This window comes from Eretmochelys imbricata, chromosome 20, assembly GCF_965152235.1.
Source record: "Eretmochelys imbricata isolate rEreImb1 chromosome 20, rEreImb1.hap1, whole genome shotgun sequence".
Classification (NCBI taxonomy): domain Eukaryota; kingdom Metazoa; phylum Chordata; order Testudines; family Cheloniidae; genus Eretmochelys; species Eretmochelys imbricata.
In genome coordinates, this window is record NC_135591.1 from 11,513,698 (window position 1) to 11,539,206 (window position 25,509).

Below are 25,509 nucleotides of genomic sequence, written 5' to 3' on the forward strand. Positions count from 1 at the left end.
TCATCAGCACCAGATTCCCACTAAAAACACATTGTTAGGGTGCTACCCAACAGGGCCTTCTGCACCCCCTGCGATGTTCTAGAAAGCAGGACTTCAAAACCCCCAACCTCAAGCGTTACAGAACAGGGAAATGTTCAGTTAAGGTCTCCCCACATCTCCTGAAGAAATGCTAGTGCTACAGAAGACCAAACCACAGACTTACGAAAACCAGGAAATATAGTTAAGGTGCTGCAATCTAAACTAGCAACGCAGTTCTTCCATCATGCAGAACCATAATCCATCCTCCTCACCCATGGGTATGTATCGGCTGCAGGGAGCAAACAAGGGACTTCAGAGCCACAGCACAACCCGCTTTGCCAATGGGAGCCACAACTATTTGCTAGACAAGATATTAGAATGTTGGAATTCTTCTTGTGTTCTATTCCTAGCTCTGGAAGGGGGTATTGCCTAGTGGTTACAGCAGGGGCTACAGCCAGGATAGCCAAGCCCATATAGTTAGTATAGCTGTTTTAAAGGTACTGTAGTGATGTGGAGGAGAATTGGGTCTCTACCATATCAGAGTCAAGAGTTCTAGTCCTAGCTCTGGCAGAAGTGACTTATCTGATCTCCAAAACTGGCAGAAATGCCTGATTTCCCCATTCCTAGAGTAGGTGTATGGGAGCTTGGTTAACAATAAAGGGTGAGATGAGTACAGAAGTGACAGTTATATTCATTATTATTAAAATATTGAAGTTACAAAACATCATTTGGGATGAGGGTGGGGGCTGCATCTCAGGAGCCCTTTGGGGCAAATGAATTGAAACTTTCCACCACACAGTCTTCTCTGGCCCTGCTGCTAACAAACCAGTTTTCAGAATCCTGCTTTCAGAGAGGATGCAAAATTCAGCTTTAAACAGACACTGGACTGCAACTTTAACTACAGAGCTGCTGTTGCTGCCCCATAACCTGCATTTTAAATTCCTGGTAAGTTTGTTTGATATTTTCCTTTTTACATGGCTGATGGACTTTGTTGCACATGAATGCTCTGTTTCTCCCAGCTGCTCACTTTCAGGTGCAGCTTCTTCCCTATACCCCAGGCCCAGAGCTCAGAATGAAACCTCTTCATGACTCTTCCTGTGGTGTTTACAGAGAGGAAGCTGCACTCAAGTTTCCTTTGTCTGCTATTATGGCCATGGTGATCTCCGCCTCCCTCCCTCTCCTCTCCTCTCCTCTCCCCTCCCCTCCCCCACCTCTACTCCCACCCCTCAAGTGGGAGCTTCCAGGACAATGACTCTTGGTCAGATAATAACACCAGGCCTCTGATTGATAAGACCAGAAGCCACACGTCTTCACACCCAAATTAGAAAGTCACCCTGATGCACAGTTCTGCAAGGAAAGGGAAGGAAAGCCACAGGCTGTCCTGGGCAGCAGCCTTTCAGGGAAGTGTAAGCACAGAATTGAGAGGTGGAAAAGGCCCAGTGTCCCATCCATTCGCTGCAGTGCAGAGGACCCTGAGTGTTTCTCCCATCTGGCCTGCCTCCCATAAGTGCAACCAGGTCACTGCAAGTTCTAAGCGTGCAAGGGGTGCTCTTGCTCTTTGAGGGGCCAGTAGATTTCCATGTGAAATACACGAGACACACATGTACCCAGCCACCTCAGAAAGCACAGCCACTTTCTGGTGCCACCATTAAAGTTACTGAGAGAGGAGCACAACAAAAGGTAGTAGTGTTCGCCCAGTCTCTCCTTTTGCAGCAAGTAACATGCTTTGGCAGCTGCAATGCCCTGAGAGCCCCTCAGGGTATGTCTACACTGCAATAAAACACCTGTGGCTGGCCTGTGGAAGCTGACTGGGGCTCTCTCAGGGCTATAAAACTTCAGTGTAGCCATTCAGGCTGGGCTGGACCCCGGGTTCTGGGACCCTTGCGCCCCAGAGCCCAAGCCTGAATGGCAATACCTAAAGCCCCACAGCCCGAGTCAGCCTGCCCTTTGCTCACTGTGCATTCTCATACCATTCCGTAACACTTAGGGCTTGTCTTCACTGCAGCACAGTGGCGCTGGAACAACTTTTGGAATGGGGGTGCTGAGCTGCACCCCTCTTACTCCTGTCCATGCCCCTCAACGCTAGGGGTGGGTGTGGAGCCCCGGGCGTGGGGCCAGCAGCCAGGATCCCAAGCCCAGTGGCCAGGACCCTGGGGCTGGCGGCCGGCCGGGACCCCAGGCCAGCAGCCCGCTGGGGCTGGCAGCAGAGCCCCCAGGCGTGGGGCCGGCAGCCAGGACCCCAGGCCCGGTGGGACCCCGGGCCGGCAGCTGGAACCCTGCATGCGGGCAACAGCAGAGCCGACAGCCAGGACCCCAGGCGGCAGGGGCGCGGGCCCGAGACACCAGGCGCAAAACCTGGGGGTGCTGCAGCACCCCCCACACCTATGCTGCAGCAGTTATCTTAAGTCTCTCCACTTGAGCTAGCTTGCCAGTATGTCTACACTGGAGCTGGAGGTGTAATTTCCAGCTTGGGTGGACATAGCCACACTAGCTCTAATCTAGCTAGAACACTACAAATAGAAGGGTAGCCATGGTGGCACAAGGAGTGGAATGGGCTAGCTGGTCTGGGTATATGCCAAATGTTTCTGAAGGGATTGTACTCAGGGTGGCTAACCCATCCCACCACTTGTGCTATGGCAGCTACACTGTTATTTTTTAGTGTTTCTAGATCAGATTTTAGTATTTCTATCTAGAACTGAGCTAGCACAGGTATTATCTGTGTGAGCTGAAAATTACACCATCAGCTCCAGTATGAACATACTCTGAGGGCTTGTCTTCACTACGGAGCGAAATCAGCGCTGCTGCAATCGATACAGTGGCATCAATTTGGTGGGTCTAAGATGCACTCAATCAATGGGAGAGTGCTCTCCATCGATTTCTGTACTCCACCTCAATGAGAGGCGGAAGCAATGTCAGCGGGAGAGCATGTCCTGATGACATAGCGTACTGTGGACCCCGCTGTAAGTAGATCTAAGCAACGTCAACTTGAGTTACGCTAGTAACGTAACTCCAATTGCGCAGCTGAGATCGACGGGCAGCGGTAGTGTAGTCACTCTCACAGGCAGGGCTACACATGGAAACAGTACTGGAGTCACACAAGTGATCAGATTCGCTGCAGAGTGATAGAATTAGCAGGTGATGAATTGTTGTACCCTGTCTTGCCCACACCTAACTGATCGCCACATTTGGGGTCAGGAAAGAATTTTCCCTCGAGTCAGATTGTCAGAGACAATGGGGGGTTTTCACATTCCTCTGAAGAATGGGGCACATGTCATTTGTAGGTTTAAATTAGCATAAATGGTGAATTCTCTGTAACTGGAAGTCTTTAAATTATTATTTGAGACTTCAGTAACTCAACCAGAGATTAGGGGTCTGTTACAGGAGTGGGTGCGTGAGGTTCTGTGGCCTGAAACGTGCAGGAGGTCAGACTAGATGATCATGATGATCCCTTCTGACACTAAAGTCTATGAGCTGCTGCATCTTCACTGCATTCCTAGCTGGAGCATCAGCAGCACTTGACTTTCAACCCACCCTCCCCTAATAAGAAGTTGGCTCAAGCTTAAAGCACCACTTTACACCAGCTCGAGATTGTGTGTGGACGGGAGTTTGGTTAGGGGCAAAACTCAAGTTATTCCTTGAGCAAACACTGCAATGAAGCCAAGTCCACAGTAGAAACACATGTGCCATTTCAGTCATTACTATTCACCCCCCTCTGGAGGGCCATAAAAGCCTGTGTACAGAATCATGGTAACAAAGTATCCTGCATGAAGCAGCAAGAGCCCCTGCACCTGACCCCATGCTACAATCTAATTCCTCTGGGGGAAAGGTTTCTAAGCTTCCTGCATGACAAGCCTGTATCCAGTCACCAGCATGATCCTGCCAGTCACAGCGCCACAATCAAATACGGGTGAGGGGCAGAAAGCCATCCCCTCATCTCCAGAATCCATTCCTGCTCGTGTGCAACACGGGTCCCCTGAGTCTGCTCATTCCAACATGCTGAGCTTGACTGAATGAGAGCTGGCATTTTCCCACAGGCGGGAAGCTGCACAAAGGACATTTATTAGTGCCTCTGATGGGGCAGGAGGCTCCCCTGGCAAACCCCGTTTGGTCTCAGTAAATAGAGTGTGATCTAGTGGTTATGGTAGGGTAGAGGCAACCAGGACACCTGGCTTCTATTCTTGGCTCCAAGTAGTAATTTAAGGATACACAAGTGTGAAGGAAACTTAATTACCATAATCTGTACCATCGTTAAACAGTCTGAGATAATCTGTGGATATCTCTATGACCCCCTGCACTGAAGTAGGCAAGAGCTTTAATTGGCCATATAAGACCCTGCTGTTCCCACTGAAAGCCCTGGAGATGGTACCAGAGGACTGACAAGCTCTGTGTAGTTATTCTCTGAACAAAAGGAAATTGCTATGGGTTATAATTAGTTTGCTTTCAAATTGATCACACGCAAGCCAGCTTCTTGTTCCTATCCACCGTGAAGCCCAAGTGCAGCCGTTCCTGCTTGCTCATTGGGCGGTGAACATATGGTACAGAGTTGGCAGGAGGGCTGGGACTGGGCAGTACACGGTGGCACAGTGTGCCTGTGCATCGCCCAGCCATTAGATTCTTCTCCAGAGTCTTGGTTTTTCATACAGTCTCTGCACTTATGGCTGTGAATAAATCGTGAGCAGAATATAACCAATGCAGAGCTGTCTAATCTGCTAGGAGCCTGGACCAATAGCTCTGAGGGATGAACGGCCCCATTCATCTCAGTGAGGTATTAATTCAGACATTCAGTGATGATCATTTAAATGTCAAAATTCTTAGCTATTACTCTGCTCTCTGTAAGAAAGGAGAGGGCCGGTGAGTGGGTGCGGGGGCGGGAGAGGTTACAGATCTACACAATTTACTGTAGACTTCTCATTTTGTGCCACAAGTGGGTGGAGTTTGGGAGATTCCGCTACTTGCCCCCAGAAGAGTGGACGCAGAAGGCTCAGTGACAGGTAGGCTAAATTACCTGACTACTGTTCTACTAGCCTCTCAGTTGTCTTAGCCTTGAAGCCTTCCATCCATTTATTATTATTTCATATTTATAGAATGTCTTAGGTGTACAAGGTACTTCAGAAGAATGGATCAAATTCTGCTCTCACTTACACAGAAATCTGGAGTAACTCTATTCAAGTTAATGGAGTTATTCCAGATTTACACTGTGTGACTGAGATCAGAATATAGCCCAGCATTTCTGCCCAGAGGAAGTCACTCAGATGATGCACAGCACAGCAATGCAAAAGCAGAGTGGTAATGGGTCACTGTCAGGGAGAAGGGTTCTGCAGTTATGCAGCAATTGGTACAGCTGCTCTGATGCTGATCCCCTTGGTCCCTGACCAGATCTGGGGGGCCTAAGGGCGGAGCCCTTCCCTGCAGGCATGACAAAGGAGCCGCCGACCCAAACACCAGTAGCACCGCAACCCTGTGTGCCTGCTTGGCCTCCACACTTTTGCAGTCCCTCCAGCACCCACAGGCACTGGGCACCCCCAGACCCTCCACAGATAAGTCAGGGGCACTGGACACCCCAAGACTGCTGGAGACCAAGCAAAACAGGGGCACCCCAGACCCCTGCAAACAAGTGGAACAGGGAAACCTGGGAGGGTGGGAGGATTGGATCCAGGCTTTGGTGCTTCCTGGGGAAGTGAAGATGCGGGAGGAGGGTGGGGTATAAAACTCCCAAAACTGCCGGGCCCCTGGTGGGGAAGGTGCTCTTCAGCCTGACCACTTCTCTGGGTAAGAGAAAGGCTAAGTGTGAGATGGGAAGAGTGTGGAACTGGCTGCAGGGCAAAGTGGGGAGTAGGGGGGAAAGAGCACAGGGCTGGGTGTGGGGTGAGCTTGGAGCTGGGCGGCGGGACAATGTGGGGGGAAGAGCTCAGGTTTTGGGGATTGGTCCTGCTTTTGAGCAGGGGGTTGAACTAGATGACCTCCTGAGGTCCCTTCCAACCCTGATATTCTATGATTCTAGGTTTGGGTGTGGAGCGGGAAGATCATGGGGTAGGGAGAGCATGGGGCAACATTGGGGGAAGAGCATGGGGCTGAGCGAACTTGAAGCTGGGTGGCGGAGCAACATGGGGGGGAAGAGTGTGGGGCAGAGAGGGCGCAGGGCAATGTGTGGGAAGAGCTCAGAGCTGGGTGCAGGGCAGGGAGAACTGGAAGCTGCTGTGGGAGGCAGCATGAGAGCACAGGACTGGGTGTGGGGGAATGGCAGGGTGAGCGGTCAGGGCAGGGTGCAGGGCAGTTTACAGAGGGGGAGAACTCTGGACCCCCTTCTTAGGGAAATACAGGCTATGCTCCTGGGAAAAGGCCCAGAGCAAGGAATATTTTGGATCACTGCACGTAGTCCTGATCTGCATTCACATTGCATAGGTGGGGGAGTTCTTTGCTGCTTGCATGTTTTGTGGATTTTTAAAGGGGAGGGGGAGGAGAAGAGAGCCAGGCAGCGGTGGGTGTCAGGTAAGCAGGGAAGGCTTCTGAGCGGGTGGTTGGTTTTCTGACCTTGGGTGGTTGACAGCTGTGGTGATTCTGAGCCTATGTGTGTCAGGGGAGACGGGGCAGTGCTGAGGGAGGTGGTTTTGAGCTGCAGAGTGGTCAGGTAGGAAGAGGAAGGAGAAGGATGTGTGGGAGGGGTGGTATTTCTCAGTAGCTGCAGGTTGGGTTGTAGGGAGCTCAGGAGACCTGATATGTTTGAGCTGGGAGGATGGGTGAGGTTGGCAGGGTTGAGTGCAGAGAGGAACGGGAGTTAATTGGTGAAGGAAGGAGGGGCAGGGGAGTTGGTGGGGAGTGGGGGAGAGACGGTGAGATAAGAGCTAGAGGGTAGACGGAAGACTGGCACTAGGAGAGAGTAGTGACAGAGAGATAAATAGCCTCTTCTCCCCCTGACTTGGTACAGCAGAGCATCCCAATTTGCACTCTGGGAGCTAGGGATGCAAGAGGGCTGCCCACCCCAAGGAAAGGCTTCACCTCTGACTTTGAGTAATGAACACCTAAGACTCAAAGCACAGCTAAATCAGCACCTCAGAGCTCCCCCAGGATCTGCACGGAAACCAGCAAGCCCCAACATTGCATGCCAAAGCAGTCAAATGGCCTCAGAATCACACAGAACTGGGCCCCCGCTCACTGGAAAAGGCTAGTGAACCTCAGCAAGCCTTTCAGTGCTGCTAGTCTGCATTGGCGATGACACCTAAAATCCACTTGGGAATTTGCCAAAAGCATTTTTCACAGCTCCCATTTTCGCACACCCTGAAAAAAACCTGTGCAATAGAAACACTAAGCCTCTCACCAGGAAACAACTTCCCAGGAAACCTGACCTGACTATAAAGTGACTGTCTCCTACCATGGGTCTGTGCAGTGCCTAGCATAATGGGGCTCCGATCTCAGTTGTGACACTCTCGGTGCTACAGAAATACAAATAAGATTAAAGAAATACATTTATCATATAAGGGTTTCACACAAATGCTAGCTCCAAGATAGAAAACAACTCGCCATCCACAGAAGAGAAGAATGAGGGGGGATTTGATAGCTGCTTTCAACTACCTGAAAGGGGGTTCCAAAGAGGATGGATCTAGACTGTTCTCAGTAGTACCAGATGACAGAACGAGGAGTAATGGTCTGAAGTTGCAGTGGGGGAGGTTTAGATTGGATATTAGGAAAAACTTTTTCACTAAGAGGGTGGTGAAACACTGGAATGCGTTACCTAGGGAGGTGGTAGAATCTCCTTCCTTAGAGGTTTTTAAGGTCAGGCTTGACAAAGCCCTGGCTGGGATGATTTAACTGGGAATTGGTCCTGCTTCGAGCAGGGGGTTGGATTAGATGACCTTCAGGGGTCCCTTCCAACCCTGATATTCTATGATTCTATGATTCTAAAAGCCCCTCTGGTGTGGATTCCACCTTTAGGGGGGAGGAAAAAAAAAAAAGAGCTTTCCACCTACAAACAGAACAGGCCAGAGTGTGTGTACAGAAGTCCCTACTGTAACCCCAGTATTGTAACAGACTGAAAGAGGGAGTGGAGTTCACTCCAGCCAGTTTGCACTTTTGTTACTGGAAGGAAATGTGTTAAAAGAAGTTTGAACAACGGAGCCTCTTCCCACAGCCCCTTCAGAACTGCACTCTGCCTCCCTGCTCTGCGGTGCTGCGCTGGAAAGAAAGCCCCTTTTATCCCTTCCCACTTGCCACGGAGCATATACAAGACTCCAGAAGAAGCAGTTCTGTATTGAGAAATAGAGCCCAAGGCATTTGGGAGGAAATAGGCAGGGAACGCCTTCAAAGATTACCTTTGACAGATGACCTTTGACACTGCTGTGTGGTGGCTTTGATCTCTGACAGCCTCCAAACTCTCAAGCATCCAGTGAAAGAATTTCAACTGCAGTAAACTGTGCATTTGAATCCTGCTGTGGTGGCTGGACTCACTTCTGATCTTATCAAATACTCCAGACCCTTAAGAAGCACAGTCCGTGGGATCCATCTCCCCAGCCACAAGGGAACACTTAGGCCTTGTCTACACTGCCACTTTACAGCGGGGTAAACTTTCTTGCTCAGGGGTGTGAAAAAACACACCCCTGAGCACTGCAAGTTTCAGTGTTATAAAGTGACAGTGTAGACAGTGCGACACTGCTTTAACATTGCTAGTGAAGACATACCCTTAGAGAGAGGTTTTGTACCTCTGAGTTTACAGCAAAAACCTCTATTGTGGATCTACCTGATAAACCAGTTAGGACCACATTTTCAGAAGAGCTCAATTCCCATTAAGGCACCAAAATAAGTGGTTAGATTTTCAAAAGAGCCCATTCACAGTTGCTGAGCTCTTGAAAAATCTGGTCCATAGTACAGCAACAATGCCAGAGGAGCCCCAAAGAACAGATTTTACAACTCATTTGTGTGAAACACGTTAATCAACTGTTAGCAAAGCAGATTGGCTCCAATCTCTCCTGGCAGGCGTCCTTCTCCAACGTCCTCATCACCGCCTCAGAGCCAGAGTCAGACCTCCAAGGAAAGATATGGATCACTCTGAACCAGCAGTGGTTCATCAATGGTCCTGCGTTCAGCGCCATCAGTTAGCACAGATCATCTGCACGAACCCAATGGGACGTGGATTTCAAACTTCCTGTGTCAGAAGTTATTATGGCTCACAAACATGACTTCTGTCCCTGCACCTTAATTTAGTCTCCTGTGCACAGAATGCCTCCTTGCATACATCACAGCCCAAAGGAGTACTTTCAACCAGGTCAGTTGTGACTAGTCCTCTGGGGTATCTTCATTCATGGTCTGGAGGATGGCATGGACTGCACCCTCAGCAAGTTTGCAGATGACACTAAACTGGGAGGAGTGGTAGATATGCTGGAGGGTAGGGATAGGATACAGAGGGATCTAGACAAATTAGAGGATTGGGCCAAAAGAAATCTGATGAGGTTCAGCAAGGACAAGTGCAGAGTCCTGCACTTAGGACGGAAGAATCCCAGGCACCGCTACAGACTAGGGACCGAATGGCTTGGCAGCAGTTCTGCAGAAAAGGACCTAGGGGTTACAGTGGACGAGAAGCTGGATATGAATCAACAGTGTGCCCTTCTTGCCAAGAAGGCTAATGGCATTTTGGGCTGTATAAGTAGGGACATTGCCAGCAGATCGAGGGACGTGATCGTTCCCCTCTATTCGACATTGGTGAGGCCTCATCTGGAGTACTGTGTCCAGTTTTGGGCCCCACACTACAAGAAAGATGTGGATAAATTGGAGAGAGTCCAGTGGAGGGCAACAAAAATTATTAGGGGACTGGAACACGTGACTTATAAGGAGAGGCTGAGGGAACTGGGATTGTTTAGTCTGCGGAAGAGAAGAATGAGGGGGGATTTGATAGCTGCTTTCAACTACCTGAAAGGGCGTTCCAAAGAGGATAGATCTGGACTGTTCTCTGTGGTAGCAGATGACAGAACAAGGAGTAATACTCTCAAGTTGCAGTGGGGGAGGTTTAGGTTGGATATTAGGAAAAACTTTTTCACTAGGAGGGTGGTGAAACACTGGAATGTGTTACCTAGGGAGGTGGTGGAATCTTCTTCCTTAGAAGTTTTTAAGGTCAGGCTTGACAAAGCCCTGGCTGGGATGATTTAGTTGGGGATTGATCCTGCTTTGAGCAGGGGGTTGGACTAGATAACCTCCTGAGGTCCCTTCCAACCCTGATATTCTATGGTTCTGTACAAGCCATGCCAGAGAAGAGAAGTCACAAATGCTAACCATCCAGGAATAAACTTCCAGTAAGTGACAGATATCACTAACGAGGCAAACATCCTGAGCCTTGCTGCAAAATCCTACACTGAATAACATGCACCCGGTCCCACTACTGGGAACCTGTCTTTCATCCCCTACATCCATTATGGCTCGCATCATGCCATGCATACATCCAGTCGATCCAGCAGCACGACCACATCTGATAGCAGAAGCTGGCTCAGAAGTGACAGACCATTCAGCAAAGAGTGTCATATCCTCTTGGGTCATTTTTATCTGTGTCTGGCTGAGGCTACACGCCAACCTCCAAGGCTCTTATTTCACACTTGTGTGTTTGCGGCTCCCTAGCTGAAGGAGCACAATGTTTGCAAGTTTGAGATTGCTGGGTAGGGATATGCACATATTTCAATTTAGAATTGCTATGAAATTTAAGCAAAAATTTTGTATGGGGCATAATTCACTATCTTTTCTCCCTACAGTCTTGAATGCATGACTATTGGGCAACGTGGCTTGCTCAACTAACCAGTGAGCTAAGAATAGAAGCAGTCTATGAAACAAAACCTGCCAGGATTGGCAGCTATTTCAGGCACATTTGGCTGGTGGGACAGAATGACATAACAGGACATAAGGAGGAAGCTGTATGTGACACATCTGTAACCTCACTAAAAGCCATGGATAGGCTTAGGCACTTAGGTGGAGCTGTTGCCATTGTGTGTGCTTCTTTGACACAGAAGCATTGCAGGGACTGGGTTTGGGATGCGCTGTGACAGCCTGTCACTGTAGGACCAGTCCTTCCTATAGGAGGGAACCACGGGCCTGGATCTGAGGCCACGTCTGCACTACAGGAACGAAAGCAGCACAGCTACAGTGCTGTAGCTATGCCAACATAACCGCCCAGCCTAGACACAACCTACAGCGATGGAAGATTTTCCATCACTGCAGAAACAACACCTGCCCAACAAAGCTAGGTCAACAAAAGCATTCTTCCATCTACCTAGCTGTGTCTACACCTGGACACGCCAGGATTTTTCACACCCCTGAGTGCCATAGCTATGTCGACCTAAATGTTAAGTGTAGACCAGGCCTGACCCTGGTTGATTTCAGGGAAAGATCCAGCACTGGATTCCAGGCACAGGAGCAATCAGTGAAGGGCACAGCGGATAGTCCCACCAACGAGAGACTCTCCATTACTGCATTAGACACACACAGCACCCTTCTAGCAAACCCTTTTCTCCCACAGCACAATGCACAAAAGCAGCAGGAGGTGAAGGGGGGAATGGGTGGGGGCCGGGGCAGGGAAACTGTAGCTCTTCAATGCAGTACCACAACATGCACTCATGACAGGAAGGGGCTGGCCGTGCCCAGAGCAGGATACCGAACACAGGACCTGCAGGCTTGATCCAGCCCCAGGGCCCTTCCTTCCAACCCCCAACTCATCCCATGAGTTTCCAAGGGACCCAACCCACAGCCTTTCTGGCTCTGGGCAGAAGCCACTGAGCTGCCAGCTGTCAAGTAGCCACTCTTCAGTCACCTTGCTCTGCCCCAGCACCCCAGCCTCCCTGCCACCACTGAGCCTGCAGACTTGGGCTCCTGCTGTCCCATGTAAGGAAATGGGGGATATTCCTCCAAAGAGGGAGGGAGGGCAGAAGAGAAGAGAAAATTCCCAAAGATGGGGTGGGAGGGAAGCATGGGGGGAGGAAAGAGAGGAAGAATATCACATGGGTGTGGGGGAAGGGGGCCCCTATCTGGACAGAGGGAGAGAGGGATCATACAGGCATTTACTCTAACAGCATCTTTAACTACAAGAAGCTGGCTGCAGCAGGACAAGCCCACAGCGTTAGCCTCTTGCCAGCAAGCTCTTTGTTCCCCAGCTCAGAGAAAGTCAGGTCCATAGCGCATTCGGTGCAGCAGCCCCACAGTGAAGTCTTGGGAGGGACAGCTAAGGACATGTTGGGCTGGCAGCCTCTAGCCCCTCAGAGGACTCTTCCCCCCGAAAAGGGCAGAGCTAGCTGGGAGCTCCCGACTGCCGTTCCAGAACCAAAGGTACAAGTGCAGGGGCAGCACCAGCACCAAACCCCACCCCAGCCCCAGGGGGAGCCAAGGCAGAGGGGGAGGGGCTGGCCAACCTGAGGTTGCCAGGAGGCCGCAGGGAAGGGGTTGTGACCGTGGAGGAAAGAGGCACCCTGGGAGTGAGAAAGGTGAGGGGTGGGGGAGCAGGGAAGCCTGTGAGCTGGGGCGGGAGGCGGCACTGACTGCTCATTGCAGGAGGTGAGCAGAGCTGAGACTTATAGCAGAGAGATAGTGGGGGGAGTGAATCCCACACTGCCTATGGTTGATGTTTTGGGGAGCTCAGACACAGGGGAGAGCACATAAGCAAAAAAAAAACTGTTTCCAGTTTGGGGGTGAGGGGATCTACCTGCTAGCCACAGTCCTGGCCTCCCCTCAGTTATTCTGCCCATAAGCCACCACTTCAGCTCCCATCCACCAGAGTGCTTAAGCTAGAGTGACCACCCTAGCAAACTGGGAGGGACAGTCCCAAAATGTACATTTCAAGTCCCGGTCCCCGGCTGAATGATCCCGGGAACATTCGTCCTGAATTCCCTGCGGTGCCTACCCACCCTTGGGGTGGTGCCAGCTGCTTCCCAGTGGTGGGGGAGGCTGAGGTGGGCATTAACCCCCCCATCACCATAAGACCCTAATCCCTGGGTGGCATGCCTGGGGGCAGGGACACAGGCCAGGGGCTGCTCTCGGGCACCCCAGCCCCCCGCCCAAGGCAGGCGGAGGGTCTGGGGTTCCCCACAATGGCCTGGGTTCCCTGGGCAGCTCTTACATGGCCCGGCTCCAGCTTTCGGCCAGGTCAGGGGGCAAGGCCTTGTGGGGAAGACAAGAAGCAGGAGCCAAGGACTCAGGGAAGAGGAGGGGCAGGGGGCCAGAGAGGGACTGAAAGTCCATACCAAGACTGGATCTCTCTTTATTTCATTCACTTCCTGAGGTATTAAAAGAAGCAGTGAATAACAAACACAAGTACACAGACACTGCCACCTGCACACACCTTTGTCATGTGTGCACTAAGCACATGAGTGGACACATCTGATATAACTCCATAACCATGTGGAATTACACACACATGCACATAATTCTAGACAGCCTGCCAAAAACAGGCTTTAGTGGCAGAAGAAAAACAGAACTGATTAAGTTATTTATTATCTGTATTACAGTAGCAGCTAGCAGCCCTTGTCATGGATCAGGACCCATGGTGCCACATGCTGTATGAACACAGAAAAGAGTTCCTGATCCAGACAGCTTGGTCTGTCTGTCCCTCCCACTCCCTATATGAGGAGCTTCCACACTGATGGCAGGAATAGGGAATTTGATGGATCAGGGAGCATAGAGCACTGCATGAGAATGATGGCAGCAGCATGTAGCTGAAATTCCCTTGCCAATGGTTGTTAAAGGGATGAGTATCTCACCCTATACATAATATGCAACCAGAAAATTTGGAAAGGAGTTGGTTGGAGTGGACATATCACCTAGATCTGGGCCCAGTAGTAAATAATCCACTACTACTCAGATTGATCACTGAGCCAGTTCCTAAAGCTACTGGTGGCTCATTGAGAAATGTCCCCTTCACTAAGACACAAAATTACAGACCTGACCCGACTGCACCCCAAAGGACAGCACTTCTGGGCAAAAATTAGGTCCTGTTTGGTTTGGATGGACTTTGATGAGAGGCCGCAATAGCTGGGGAACATGGCTTCTCAGGGGAAGGCTAGAGCTGGGAGTCAGGTTAAAGGACAACAGGCCAGTCAGCCTCACCTCAGTCCCTGGAAAAATCATGGAGCAGGTCCTCAAAGAATCAATCCTGATGCACTTGCATGAGAGGAAAGTGATCAGGAACAGCCAGCATAGATTCACCAAGGGAAGGTCATGCCTGACTAATCTAATCGCCTTTTATGATGAGATTACTGGTTCTGTGGATGAAGGGAAAGCAGTGGATGTATTGTTTCTTGACTTTAGCAAAGCTTTTGACACGGTCTCCCACAGTATTCTTGTCAGCAAGTTAAGGAAGTATGGGCTGGATGAATGCACTATAAGGTGGGTAGAAAGCTGGCTAGATTGTCGGGCTCAACGGGTAGTGATCAATGGCTCCATGTCTAGTTGGCAGCCGGTATCAAGTGGAGTGCCCCAAGGGTCGGTCCTGGGGCCGGTTTTGTTCAATATCTTCATAAATGATCTGGAGGATGGTGTGGATTGCACTCTCAGCAAATTTGCGGATGATACTAAACTGGGAGGAGTGGTAGATACGCTGGAGGGGAGGGATAGGATACAGAAGGACCTAGACAAATTGGAGGATTGGGCCAAAAGAAATCTGATGAGGTTCAATAAGGATAAGTGCAGGGTCCTGCACTTAGGATGGAAGAATCCAATGCACCGCTACAGACTAGGGACCGAATGGCTAGGCAGCAGTTCTGCGGAAAAGGACCTAGGGGTGACAGTGGACGAGAAGCTGGATATGAGTCAGCAGTGTGCCCTTGTTGCCAAGAAGGCCAATGGCATTTTGGGATGTATAAGTAGGGGCATAGCGAGCAGATCGAGGGACGTGATCGTTCCCCTCTATTCGACATTGGTGAGGCCTCATCTGGAGTACTATGTCCAGTTTTGGGCCCCACACTACAAGAAGGATGTGGATAAATTGGAGAGAGTCCAGCGAAGGGCAACAAAAATGATTAGGGGTCTGGAACACATGACTTATGAGGAGAGGCTGAGGGAGCTGGGATTGTTTAGCCTGCAGAAGAGAAGAATGAGGGGGGATTTGATAGCTGCTTTCAACTACCTGAAAGGGGGTTCCAAAGAGGATGGATCTAGACTGTTCTCAGTGGTAGCAGATGATAGAACGAGGAGTAATGGTCTCAAGTTGCAGTGGGGGAGGTTTAGATTGGATATTAGGAAAAACTTTTTCACTAAGAGGGTGGTGAAACACTGGAATGCGTTACCTAGGGAGGTGGTAGAATCTCCTTCCTTAGAGGTTTTTAAGGTCAGGCTTGACAAAGCCCTGGCTGGGATAATTTAACTGGGAATTGGTCCTGCTTCGAGCAGGGGGTTGGACTAGATGACCTTCAGGGGTCCCTTCCAACCCTGATATTCTATGATTCTATGACAACAAGCTACTCACCTGTCCCCTCCACAGAAGGGGAGAGGACGGATTGTTTTGTTTTAAATTGTAACTCAGATGGTTTTAGCAAACAATCCCTCAGGCAGAAGGAGCCTGCATGGAGAGCTGGAGGCCACAGCAGAGAGCTGGATCTGACGACAAGTTTTACAAGCCAAGATTGGCCCTCTTACTGGCTCCACCCTAGCATGAAGAATGCAGGAACTGCACCATGCAACTGTGGTTCACCCAAAATAAACTCTGCTCAGCTCAGGACTTGCAAGACCTTCAGAAGGAGCCCATTAGGTCCTAGTTAGCATTGACTCTGTCCAGTTTGTGGGGCAATGGACAGAGCTCCTGCCTTTACAGTTCCTGAGCGGAGATGTCAAAACAGAAACAGGGCAATGCAATGTGCCCAAACAGACTCCAGGGCACTACAGCATCCACAACCTGCCCTGCTGTAGAACCCCTGGTGACACCTGCCCAAGAGTCCATCTTTACTGAACATCCTCCTGCCTCATGAGACCTCTCCAAACAATCGTGTGTACTCCTGCTCTACATCCATTACCACAGCTCCCTCCATGAGGCAACTTATTTTCATTGTCCCTTTGAATGGCCGCTTAAGACAATTAAAGCTAGAAGAAAGGTCCAATGGCAGAAACAGTCATTATGGGGGTACCGCTTGAGAATAACCAATTAGTTGACAGGTCTGTGTAAATATCCCTCCTTGAAACACCACTAGGGGACACACTCCACATCCAAGTTCCCTTCTAGTCAGAGAGAGAGAAAGATGACTAACCCAGCAAAGCAGAGCAGAGCCAGCCAGGGGTTCCTCACAGCTGGAAGATTCAGCACCACACACCACCCAGCACTGATTCTAAGAACTCATTTCCACGTCGACCACTAGGATGAGGAGATTATTCTACTCTGATCTTTCAACCTGATCCCCTGGGATTCTGCCAGGAGAGGGGTCACAGTTTGTAAGCTCTTCAGGGCTAGGACCATGTTTGTGAAGTGCCACTGCAAACCAGTGGTGCTGAATAGCCACACCCAATGAGTGCTGGATGGCTAAAAGCTTGAAAACTAAAAGCCACATCACATTAGCTCCTCAAATAAAGCAGCTTTTGCTGGGAGCCCAGTGCTCCCAAAATACTGAGGTGTGTTAAGCTTCACCTTCTCTGCTGAAGTAAATAACAAAATCTCTTGAAATCTGGAAACCAGTGCAAATGCCCAACTCCCCCTCTCCAGGTATGTACAGCTCCCATGACTTCATCCAATAGGAGTTACTCTTATGAGAGGCATCAGGCTCCTGGATATTTATACCCTTTCTAAAACACTGTAAACACAGACTTCCAACTGCATGATGCCCACTCAGTGACCTCCCTGGCCCCACCCATTCAATCAATCACTCCCTTTCTTTCCCAGCTCCCTCATCTCCTCCTAGAATTTACACCCTCTCCCTCAAAAGTCTCTGGGCCTGATTTGCACTTATCCTGAACCATGTGAGATCATTGCCATACCTCTTTTATAGTTTATATGTCTGTGCAGCACCCAGAACACTGGAAGTCCTAGACACTACCAGGGTACCCATAATAACAGCAACATACAGGAAAAGAAAAAGAGACCCTTGGATAGCACTTTTATTAATATGAATTTGCATTACAGTAGCATCTAGAGTGTCCCACTGTGCCAGATGCTCCACAGGCAGCATGAGAGATACAGTTAGTTGACAAGACAGTCAGACAAAGGAGGGAGAGAGAGATAATTGTGCTTGTAGCTAAATGATGGTGCCCAGCTTCCCTAATCCCCTTAACAAGCGCGGATTAAGGACAGACCAGAAACCAGCTGGAGAAGTTGTGAAGCTTCATCATTGATAGTCCAGTTGCATCAGTCCTGCCTTCTAACAACTAGATCTATCACCCTATCATCGATTAAAAGGGGCAGGTTTGTCTGCCAGTAATTAGTGCTGAAAACTGGAAGCCAGCAACCAAAACTGACCGAGTAATCCATGCCCTCTGGATTACTGGTGAATGACCCTCAGCCCGAGCACCCCTTTTGGGCTGACCTAGCTGAAGAATACTCTAAGGACCATAAAAAATTCTGTAAGAACGTTGAAGAGTTTACACAGAAATATGGTGAAAAGGGACCAGTGGACTAAAATCTGACACAACTGATGCCAGCAACATGTGTTGGAAGATCCGGAGCAGTGCATTTCAGACACACCACAAAGCAGGACTCTATGGAAAATTGACAAGTGCCACCTTTTGGTGTTAACTTGTGGCTGTTACTAACTTTCTACAGTTTTCTTAATCGAAAGTGGTCTAGGTAACCTGTAAAGAAAGGATTAAACGTTTAAGATGTTGTTCTTAGCAAGAAAAAAAGAAAAAAAACACTAGCACCAGGCCAGGCCCTCCAGTGATAACGCTGCTTAGGAGCATCTGATGTTGGATCCCAACACTCATGGGGAGGAGAATTTGGGGAGAAAGAATCTGCAGGACTGTGGCTTGGTGTGAGAGGGCAGTGAGGGCAGTGCACAGCAGGGGCAGCACGACTGGAATACATGGCACTGCACTTCCATCCTCTTAGTGATTTATTTACTGGTACTTCTGCCTCACCAGAGCAGAACAGGCCAGAGCAGATGCTGCCTCCAAACCCAATCTGCCAAGGGTTAACTTGCTCTTGGTCAGCACCAACTCTCCTAGATGCATTTAGGAATTTTCCAAGGCCAATTAACAGCCTGCCACCTGGGTTCCAGCTACTATTTATAAGATGAGTAATGGAACAGGGAGCCACCCAAGCATACCAGCTCCATTTGTTATGGCTAAAGTTGAACCTCAGAGGTTGTGTCCTGCTTAGTAAACAGTAGTCTCGCGTGTTCCCAATGCACCTTCATTGTGGGGTTAGCAACTGCTGGATAAGGCACTGCTGGGAAGTCTGGGAGACCATTCCCCAGAGCAGTGTGAGCTCCCAGTTAAAGGCAGAAACAGCGACACAGCAGCCAGCCCCTACCCCAGGGGACTCTACTCTGCTCTCCTCCCTGGGCTCTCATTTCTGCCTCTGCATTCCCATGAAGGAACTGTTTTTCTCACTCACCTGCTAGGTCTTGTCTTTTACGCCAGGTCTACACTAGGAAATTAGGTCAGTATAACTACATCGCTCAGGAGGGCGAAAAATCCAGCCCCCGAGCAACTCATTAAACTGACCTAACCCCCGGTGTAAACAGCACTAAACTGACAAGAGAATTCTCCCATCGACATAGCTACTTCATAGCCTTGTGGGAAAGTGGATTAACTATATCAATGGAAGAAACTCTCCCATCAGTGTAGATAGCATCTTCACTGAAGAACTACAGTGACCTCACTGCAGCGTTTTAAGCATAGACCTGCCCTACACTTTAAGCTCTTCTAGGAAAGGATTATTGTTTGCTATAGGTTTATACAGTGTGTAGCACAATGGGTCCTAAACTGGCTAGTCTCTAGGTGCTACCACTATATAACTATTAAATAAGCAGGTTCCTAACCCCATTTCTCTGCACTTGGTTGAACAGAAAAGAAGTTTGTAGTTAAACACAAAATGCAAAGCTCTTTCATCCAGGTATTAGAGTCACAGGAGACATTCACAGACACTGCCCCCAGCTGGAGTCCCTGACACTTCTTCTGAGGGCTGCATGTCCCCAAGGAACCATCATGATGGTTTCCCTCCCCACTACCCCAGACAACGCACATAAAAACTGTCACTCTAGGAAGGCTATAGAGAACTGATGCACTCAGTAGACTCCAGGCCCAGCTGCCACTGGATCTCCTACCTATTAGCAGTAAATTCAGCCAGCACTTTTTCATTGCTGTTGCCCATTTTCCACCCCATTCCAACAGCATTCAGGTCATAGAATATCCCCGCCCCCACAGCTACTGTCATGGCAGCTCAAGAGCAGCACCAGGATGGAACCACCACTTTTACCTTGTGTCCTGTAGTTTTAGAGGGCTTTCACACTCTAATGCTGTGGATGTGCCATATACAGTTGGCAGCCAACAGCTTAGCTTCTGGATCCTCTTTATTGTTTTGGGTGGGTCTATAAGTGAGACGGGCAGTGAGCTGCCCTGTGCTCCTTCCCTACGGGAGGCCAGTCAAACCCATTGTGAGGAAAGCTGAAAATGCAGAACTGGATGTAACATAGTGGCTTTGAACCCTTTTGATTCTTCAGTCAAAGGCAGCTGCACATTCTGAGGCAGGGCCACCCAGCTGTGATGAGGCTTTTCAGACTCAACCAGGCCACGATATTCTCGTTCAGCTTTTGCTCACTTTCCCATGGTAACCAACTGCATGAGAAATACAGCAAAGATGGGGTTAATATGCACACAGCAAACAAGGCCTGTGACAGGAAAAGAGGCATCTTGGCTCAGGACTTCAGGGAGTACAGCAAGATAATGAAACACAGACCCTGGGAAGTGCTCTGAACACAACTGCTCACAGGAGTGACTCACCTACCCATTCTGCATGGGCTGGCTCCCCTTCTTATCCCCGGTGGCTGGTGGTGGACTGAACGCTACACAGTGATGGGGTGGCAGAGCTCAGAGCAGAGACCAGACACATGGCCAGAGGCAGAGGAGCCTGTCCAGGCTGGGAAGAGCAATGGGTAACAAACCAGATCAGAAAAACAAGTCTTCGGACAAGAGGACAATTCCAGACCCTGCATGCTGAGAATCAGGGAGGTAGGGGAGCACAGAAAGGAATCATAGGAGCTAGAAATGAGACAAGAGTCTTAAGTGGCCAAGACTGACCCCACTGCAAGAGCAGGCTCTTGCTCCCCGAGATGGGATAGCATCAGCACAGCATCTCACATCAGAGTTTGGGCAAAAATCCAGCTCTCACCAAGCTGAACATGTCTCACCTCATGGCCCAATCTGCACCAGATCAGAGTGGAGACACATTCCCTTCCCCCTGCACAGCAGGAAAAGGGGATACAAATGGTGGTGTGTTACGAGACAGAGTGAGTGAAAGCTGATGGAATGTACACTCCACTGTGGCGGGAGGCTGAGGGTGTAGCAGAGAAGGCAACCGACAGGAGGGAACCAGACTGACAAGATGCACGGAGCTGCTTTATCTTGCACTCTCCGCAATGCTGCCAACTGATGATTTTATTCATAAGACTCATGGGTTATGGAGTTCCTCCTAAAGCACCATGCTGGATTCAGGGGGTTACATGGGAATCTCAACTTTCATTTAAAAAAAAAAAAAGTGTTTCTAGCCCTCCTGACTAGAGGAAAAAGCTTGAGAGCATGCACCCCAAAGGCTCCAGTATTTTAAAAAATCTCATGATTTTTGGAGCCTGACTCATGATGCGTGAATTCTTGGGGATGGTGATCACATTCTCCTGTGAGACGCTCTTTGTGCTCCACCCCCATGTGTGTAAATTACACCAGCTTTCACTCATGCCAACTAACGAATAAGCGATTAGCAGTGCCATTCACATCCCCACAGACATTACCACAAGCACCGGACTCGAGTCATCCAGCACTAAATGGCTCTGACTAGAACAACTTCAGCTCCTTGATAGAGACAAGACCAAGCTCCCCATATCAGACACAAATCTAGGGTTTTATTTTAAGCCTTCTGAAATGTAAACATACAATTGAGAGCCAAAAATCCAAGCACTGAGGCCTCTGCTCTAGCAACAAAACTGATCTGAATTCCCAAAAAGCAAAATGCAAATCCAGACCCACAAACTCATCTGAGCGGAAAAGGCTCATTACTAAAGGCTTATCTACACTTACAGCATTGCAACTGCACTGCTGTAGGGCTTAGTGAAGATGCTACCTATGCAGCATACCAAGCATAAGTACTCCACCTCCCCAAAAGGCATCAGCTATGTCATTGACATAAAACACTGTCTACACTTGGGGTTAGGTCAGTATAACTGTGTCACTCAGGGTGTTGAGTTCCAGACTCCTGAGTGACATAGTTATACTGACATAGTTTGGTAGTGCAGACCAAGTCTAGGTCTGGATACTAGTTCGGATATTATTATGTAGTATCTGTATTCTAGAACCACTGAAAGGCTCCAGAGCAGATCAGGACTCCACTCTGCTGGGCACTGTGCAAGCACACAATAAGAGACAGTCCCTGCCCTGGAGAGCTTCCAGTCTAAATTCAGGCAAGATGCAACAAGCTGGTGTAAGAAACAAGTGGAAAGAGTGTGCACACGCATGCACATGCGTGGCCCCCAACCCCACCCCACCCCAGGATAAGAGAGCCAGGAATACGTGGCTGCATGGAATGGCTTTGTGCCCTTTACACATTTGAAGCTTGTAAGATATTAACCAACAGGAGATATTAACAAGGTCAGAAATCTCTGCTGATAAGATCTAAACTGCCCTGACCCCTTTCCTCAGATTCAAACCAAAGCCCCAAACTTTTTCTGACATGCAAACTATCTGACTGCTGTTTTGTTTTCACTCTCTTGCTTCCTACTCACATCAGGCAGCTGAATAGGAAATGCTGAAATCCCAGGAGTGGCTCAGCCCAAATCAGGAAGTACTGGAAATCTTCCAAGAAAGCCTGTGGTTTCCAGGCCGAAGAGCTCTGCACACATCTGGTCATAAGCATCACATTTTTATCTCCACAGAACTTGAGCCCCACCCTTCCCTGCCCAGGCCCAGAAATAAAGTACACAGCTGGGACTAGAGAGAAAGCACACCTGAAGGGCAGTCACTGCACCCTTTATACAGTAGGTCGGTCAAGAGGAAATCTACCTACAGTATGTTCAGTTGCCTAGTGCTGCTACATACCCCAGGTGCTTGGGCCGGCAGTGTCTCTGGTTCTCCCAAACTCAGAGAAGGGCACACATGCAGTGATGTTAATTTCAGATATTTCTAAATCCCCAGATTGGTGACTGGGTGGGAGGTCCGAAGAAGCACTGCTCCCTCTTAGGATGATGCCCTTTCCTTCCCATGCAGCCAGTGCCTCTGACTTCAGCACATGTCATTGGGGTTTCAGGTCTCAGAGAAGATGCTGCATGTGCTAAGGTGAGAGTTCTTAACAGTAACACATTACACTGATGCCCAGGGGTGCCTAGTGCAAGCTCTAGTCCCTTCCTTCCTCTGCTCCAAGCACACTGGGCAGATTTAGATCTCTAAACAAAGTGGCCCCTATTCTTGCCCAGCACACACACACCTGAGCCAAACCTCGCCCAGATTGCACAGCATCACCACTTCTGTAGAAGTCCCTGAATATAGCCTAGTTACAGGACTGGGCAGAGTATCTATCCAAATCCCCCTTTCTACACACTAAAGCCATGCTAACGTGGAAAGTGCTGGAAGCTCAGTTTTTCTGGAACATCAACAGTGTCAAGCAGAGCAAGGTCTGGATGCCCAGGGCACTACAGTGACGTTTCAGTTCCCAAGACAGAGCCAAACACACCTCCTATGGTAAGGGTACCACCAATATTGCCCACTAGTCAGCTCCGAACACCCATATGGGCCCAGCCTGGTACCTCAACAAGACTCAAACATGGCTACAAATGGCCACTTATGGAGGCTTTGAGGTACTATATACTGCTCATGTCCCTTTTTATACAAAATATCACAGTGGCATCTCAGCCAAAACGTCCAAGGAAGGTAACATACAACTTTGCAGTGTGGCCAACTCTTGCAATTTTATTGTGAGTCGCATGATAGCTCATGAAGAAAAGGAGGACTTGTGGCACCTTAGAGACTAACAAATTTATTTGAACATAAGCTTTCGTGAGCTCATGTTTTTCCTTAAAGCTCCAGCTCTGGCAGTCAAATAATTACATGAGAATATCAGCTTTCATTTAAAAAAAAAAAGTGTAAGTTTCTAGCCCTCATGGTTGTTGTCGAAATACTTGAAAATATGATTCCTGGAGGCTAAAAAAAACCCAGACAGCTAATAAAGAGACCCAAATTTATTATTTTTTAAAATAATGATTTTTAAGGTACTCTTGATTTGGGGGGGCCCTTAGTCATGGTTTTTGAATACTTGGGTTGGCAATATTTGTGTAGTTAGTGAACTGCCTTAGGGCTTGGCTACATGGGGACACTCAGGAAAGTTAAAATGAATTAACTAAAGCTGTGAAGTTAAAACACATTAATTCCTATGTGGATGTTCTCATTCAGAAGTGGCCTTAGTTCACTGCAGCATTAGCCAGGGGGTTAATTCACATTAACATCACAGTTTATAGGTTCATAGATTCTAAGGGCAGAAGGGCCCATTGTGATCTCTAGTCTCACCTCCTGGATAACCCAGGCCATAGAACTTCCCCAAAATAATTCCTAGAGCAGATCTTTAACATCCACTCTTGATTCCAAGCTTACTTTGTCTTAACTTTCCTGAGTGTCCTGCATAAACAAGCCTTGGCGTTATCCACTCTCTAGGTCCAGCATATCCAGGAGGGTGACAGAGATACACTGGGCTCACTTGGATACTCCTTAACCTGGACATTCCCTTACATCTATGTCCAATGCAGTTTCCTGCCAGGGGTACAAACACCACCCTCCTGATAATGGCATAAGAGTCTTGTTTTAAACACCATGAGATGCCATCACACACACAATCCCCAGCACTTATCTGACACCAAGATGGCAGTGCAACAGTCTACCACAGAACCAGAGAGTGGACATGACACTCACCGCACACTGTGTATCTCAGAACAACAAGACCCCCAGACTTAAACTCACACTAGCATCATGCAGGATGGGACTGGATGATTCTGCAGTATCCTGCATCAGATACTGACCAACTTCATCTGAGGAAGACAGGCTATGATGTTAGGACTGTGGAGGACATACGCAGAGCTAACTAATCTCCACAAGACCTGTTCCTTCATTTCCAGATGGGTTAAACATCCTGCTTGCCTTAGACTGGGTTCCTCAAATTACCCTACAATGTTTTGCTTTGCAGAGACTTGATGCCTGCGCCTCCCTCAACAGCCACCTGTGAAGGGACCTCCTGATGCCCTGGCTTCGAGAACTCCTGCTCTGTGCAGACAAAGTAGGACTCATCTTCCCTAGGGGGAACCATCACTTGCCTACTGTCCATCTAAGGCACTGGGCTCTCTCCATTACACCAGCACCCTGAGAGTCATGGCAGGGTACACACCCCAACCAGACAGACTGCTCTTGGGAAGAGAAACCTTGCCCCACTTCCACAAACACCCAGCCACCCCCTCTCTGAACATGGGACCCAAGGAATCCCACCGCTCAGCTGCTTAAGGCCTCCCTCTCAAGCCGGGGCGGGGAAAGGGGGCGTGGAGAGGAAATCCCTGCGGCTGGTTGACTAAGTCCATTGCATGTCGCAGGGCCTAGTCATGTGGGGAGATGCAAAAATAGCTCAATCTCCTTTCTCATTTCCCTTTTCTCTGCATCCCAAGCCTGGGCGCAGCCCCCCCTGCTCTGCTGGCGCAGCGAGCTCCGACCCGTGCTAGTGCCCCACGGGTTCTCTACACCCGGCCCGGCCCGAGGGACAGGCAGGGATCACTTACTCTGGCTGGAGGCGCCGCTCCCTTGGGCCAAGCTCACACTCGCTTCTCCTCCTTTAATTCCATCTGGGGAGAAAACAGAATCCGACTCGTAAATGGTGTTGAGCATCTGATGTAGCCCTGGCATGGAGCCTGCTGCCGGAGCCCAAGCCGGGGGTCAGCGGGGGCAGAGGGGCAACTCAGCCATCTCCAGCCAAGGCAGTGGGCGTCAGAGCCGGGCTCGGCCGCTCTCGCATCCAGGCAGCTGCTTCCTGCCGGCTGCTCCTTCAGCTGGAGGAGGGGCAGGGCGAAGGGGCTTCCCTCGGTGCCATGATCTCAGCCCCGCCGCTCAGGCGGCCCGCGGCAGCGCTCAGGAACCAGCGAGAAGCTGAGCGCCGCCCATCCCCGTGCGCTCCGAGCCCCGCGCCCCGGCGGCAGCCTGCCCGCTCCGCTCCGGGCTTTCCGTGGCCGATACACCTGCGGCGGCCTCCCCAGCCCGTGCCAGGCGCAGAGACAGCTCCGGGAGGGGCTCGCCCCGAAACAGCCTGAGCGCAGGAGCCGGGCTCCGACCGGGGCACGGAAAAAAGTTGCATTGTTTGCGAAGGGCGCTCGTGATTGGCCG

At 49.7% G+C, this 25,509-nt stretch overlaps 1 protein-coding gene across 1 annotated transcript in view; it reads right to left on the reverse strand.

Annotated features, from left to right (window-relative positions):
• The window catches only part of HDAC7 (histone deacetylase 7), a 139,942-nt gene extending 114,661 nt beyond the window's left edge, over positions 1–25,281 (reverse strand). The window contains exon 1 of the mRNA XM_077838759.1: positions 24,912–25,281. Within this exon, the coding sequence (XP_077694885.1) occupies positions 24,912–25,035 (124 nt within the window). The 5' untranslated portion in view covers positions 25,036–25,281. The remainder of the gene's footprint in view (positions 1–24,911) is intronic.
• Positions 25,282–25,509: the final 228 nt, after the last annotated feature.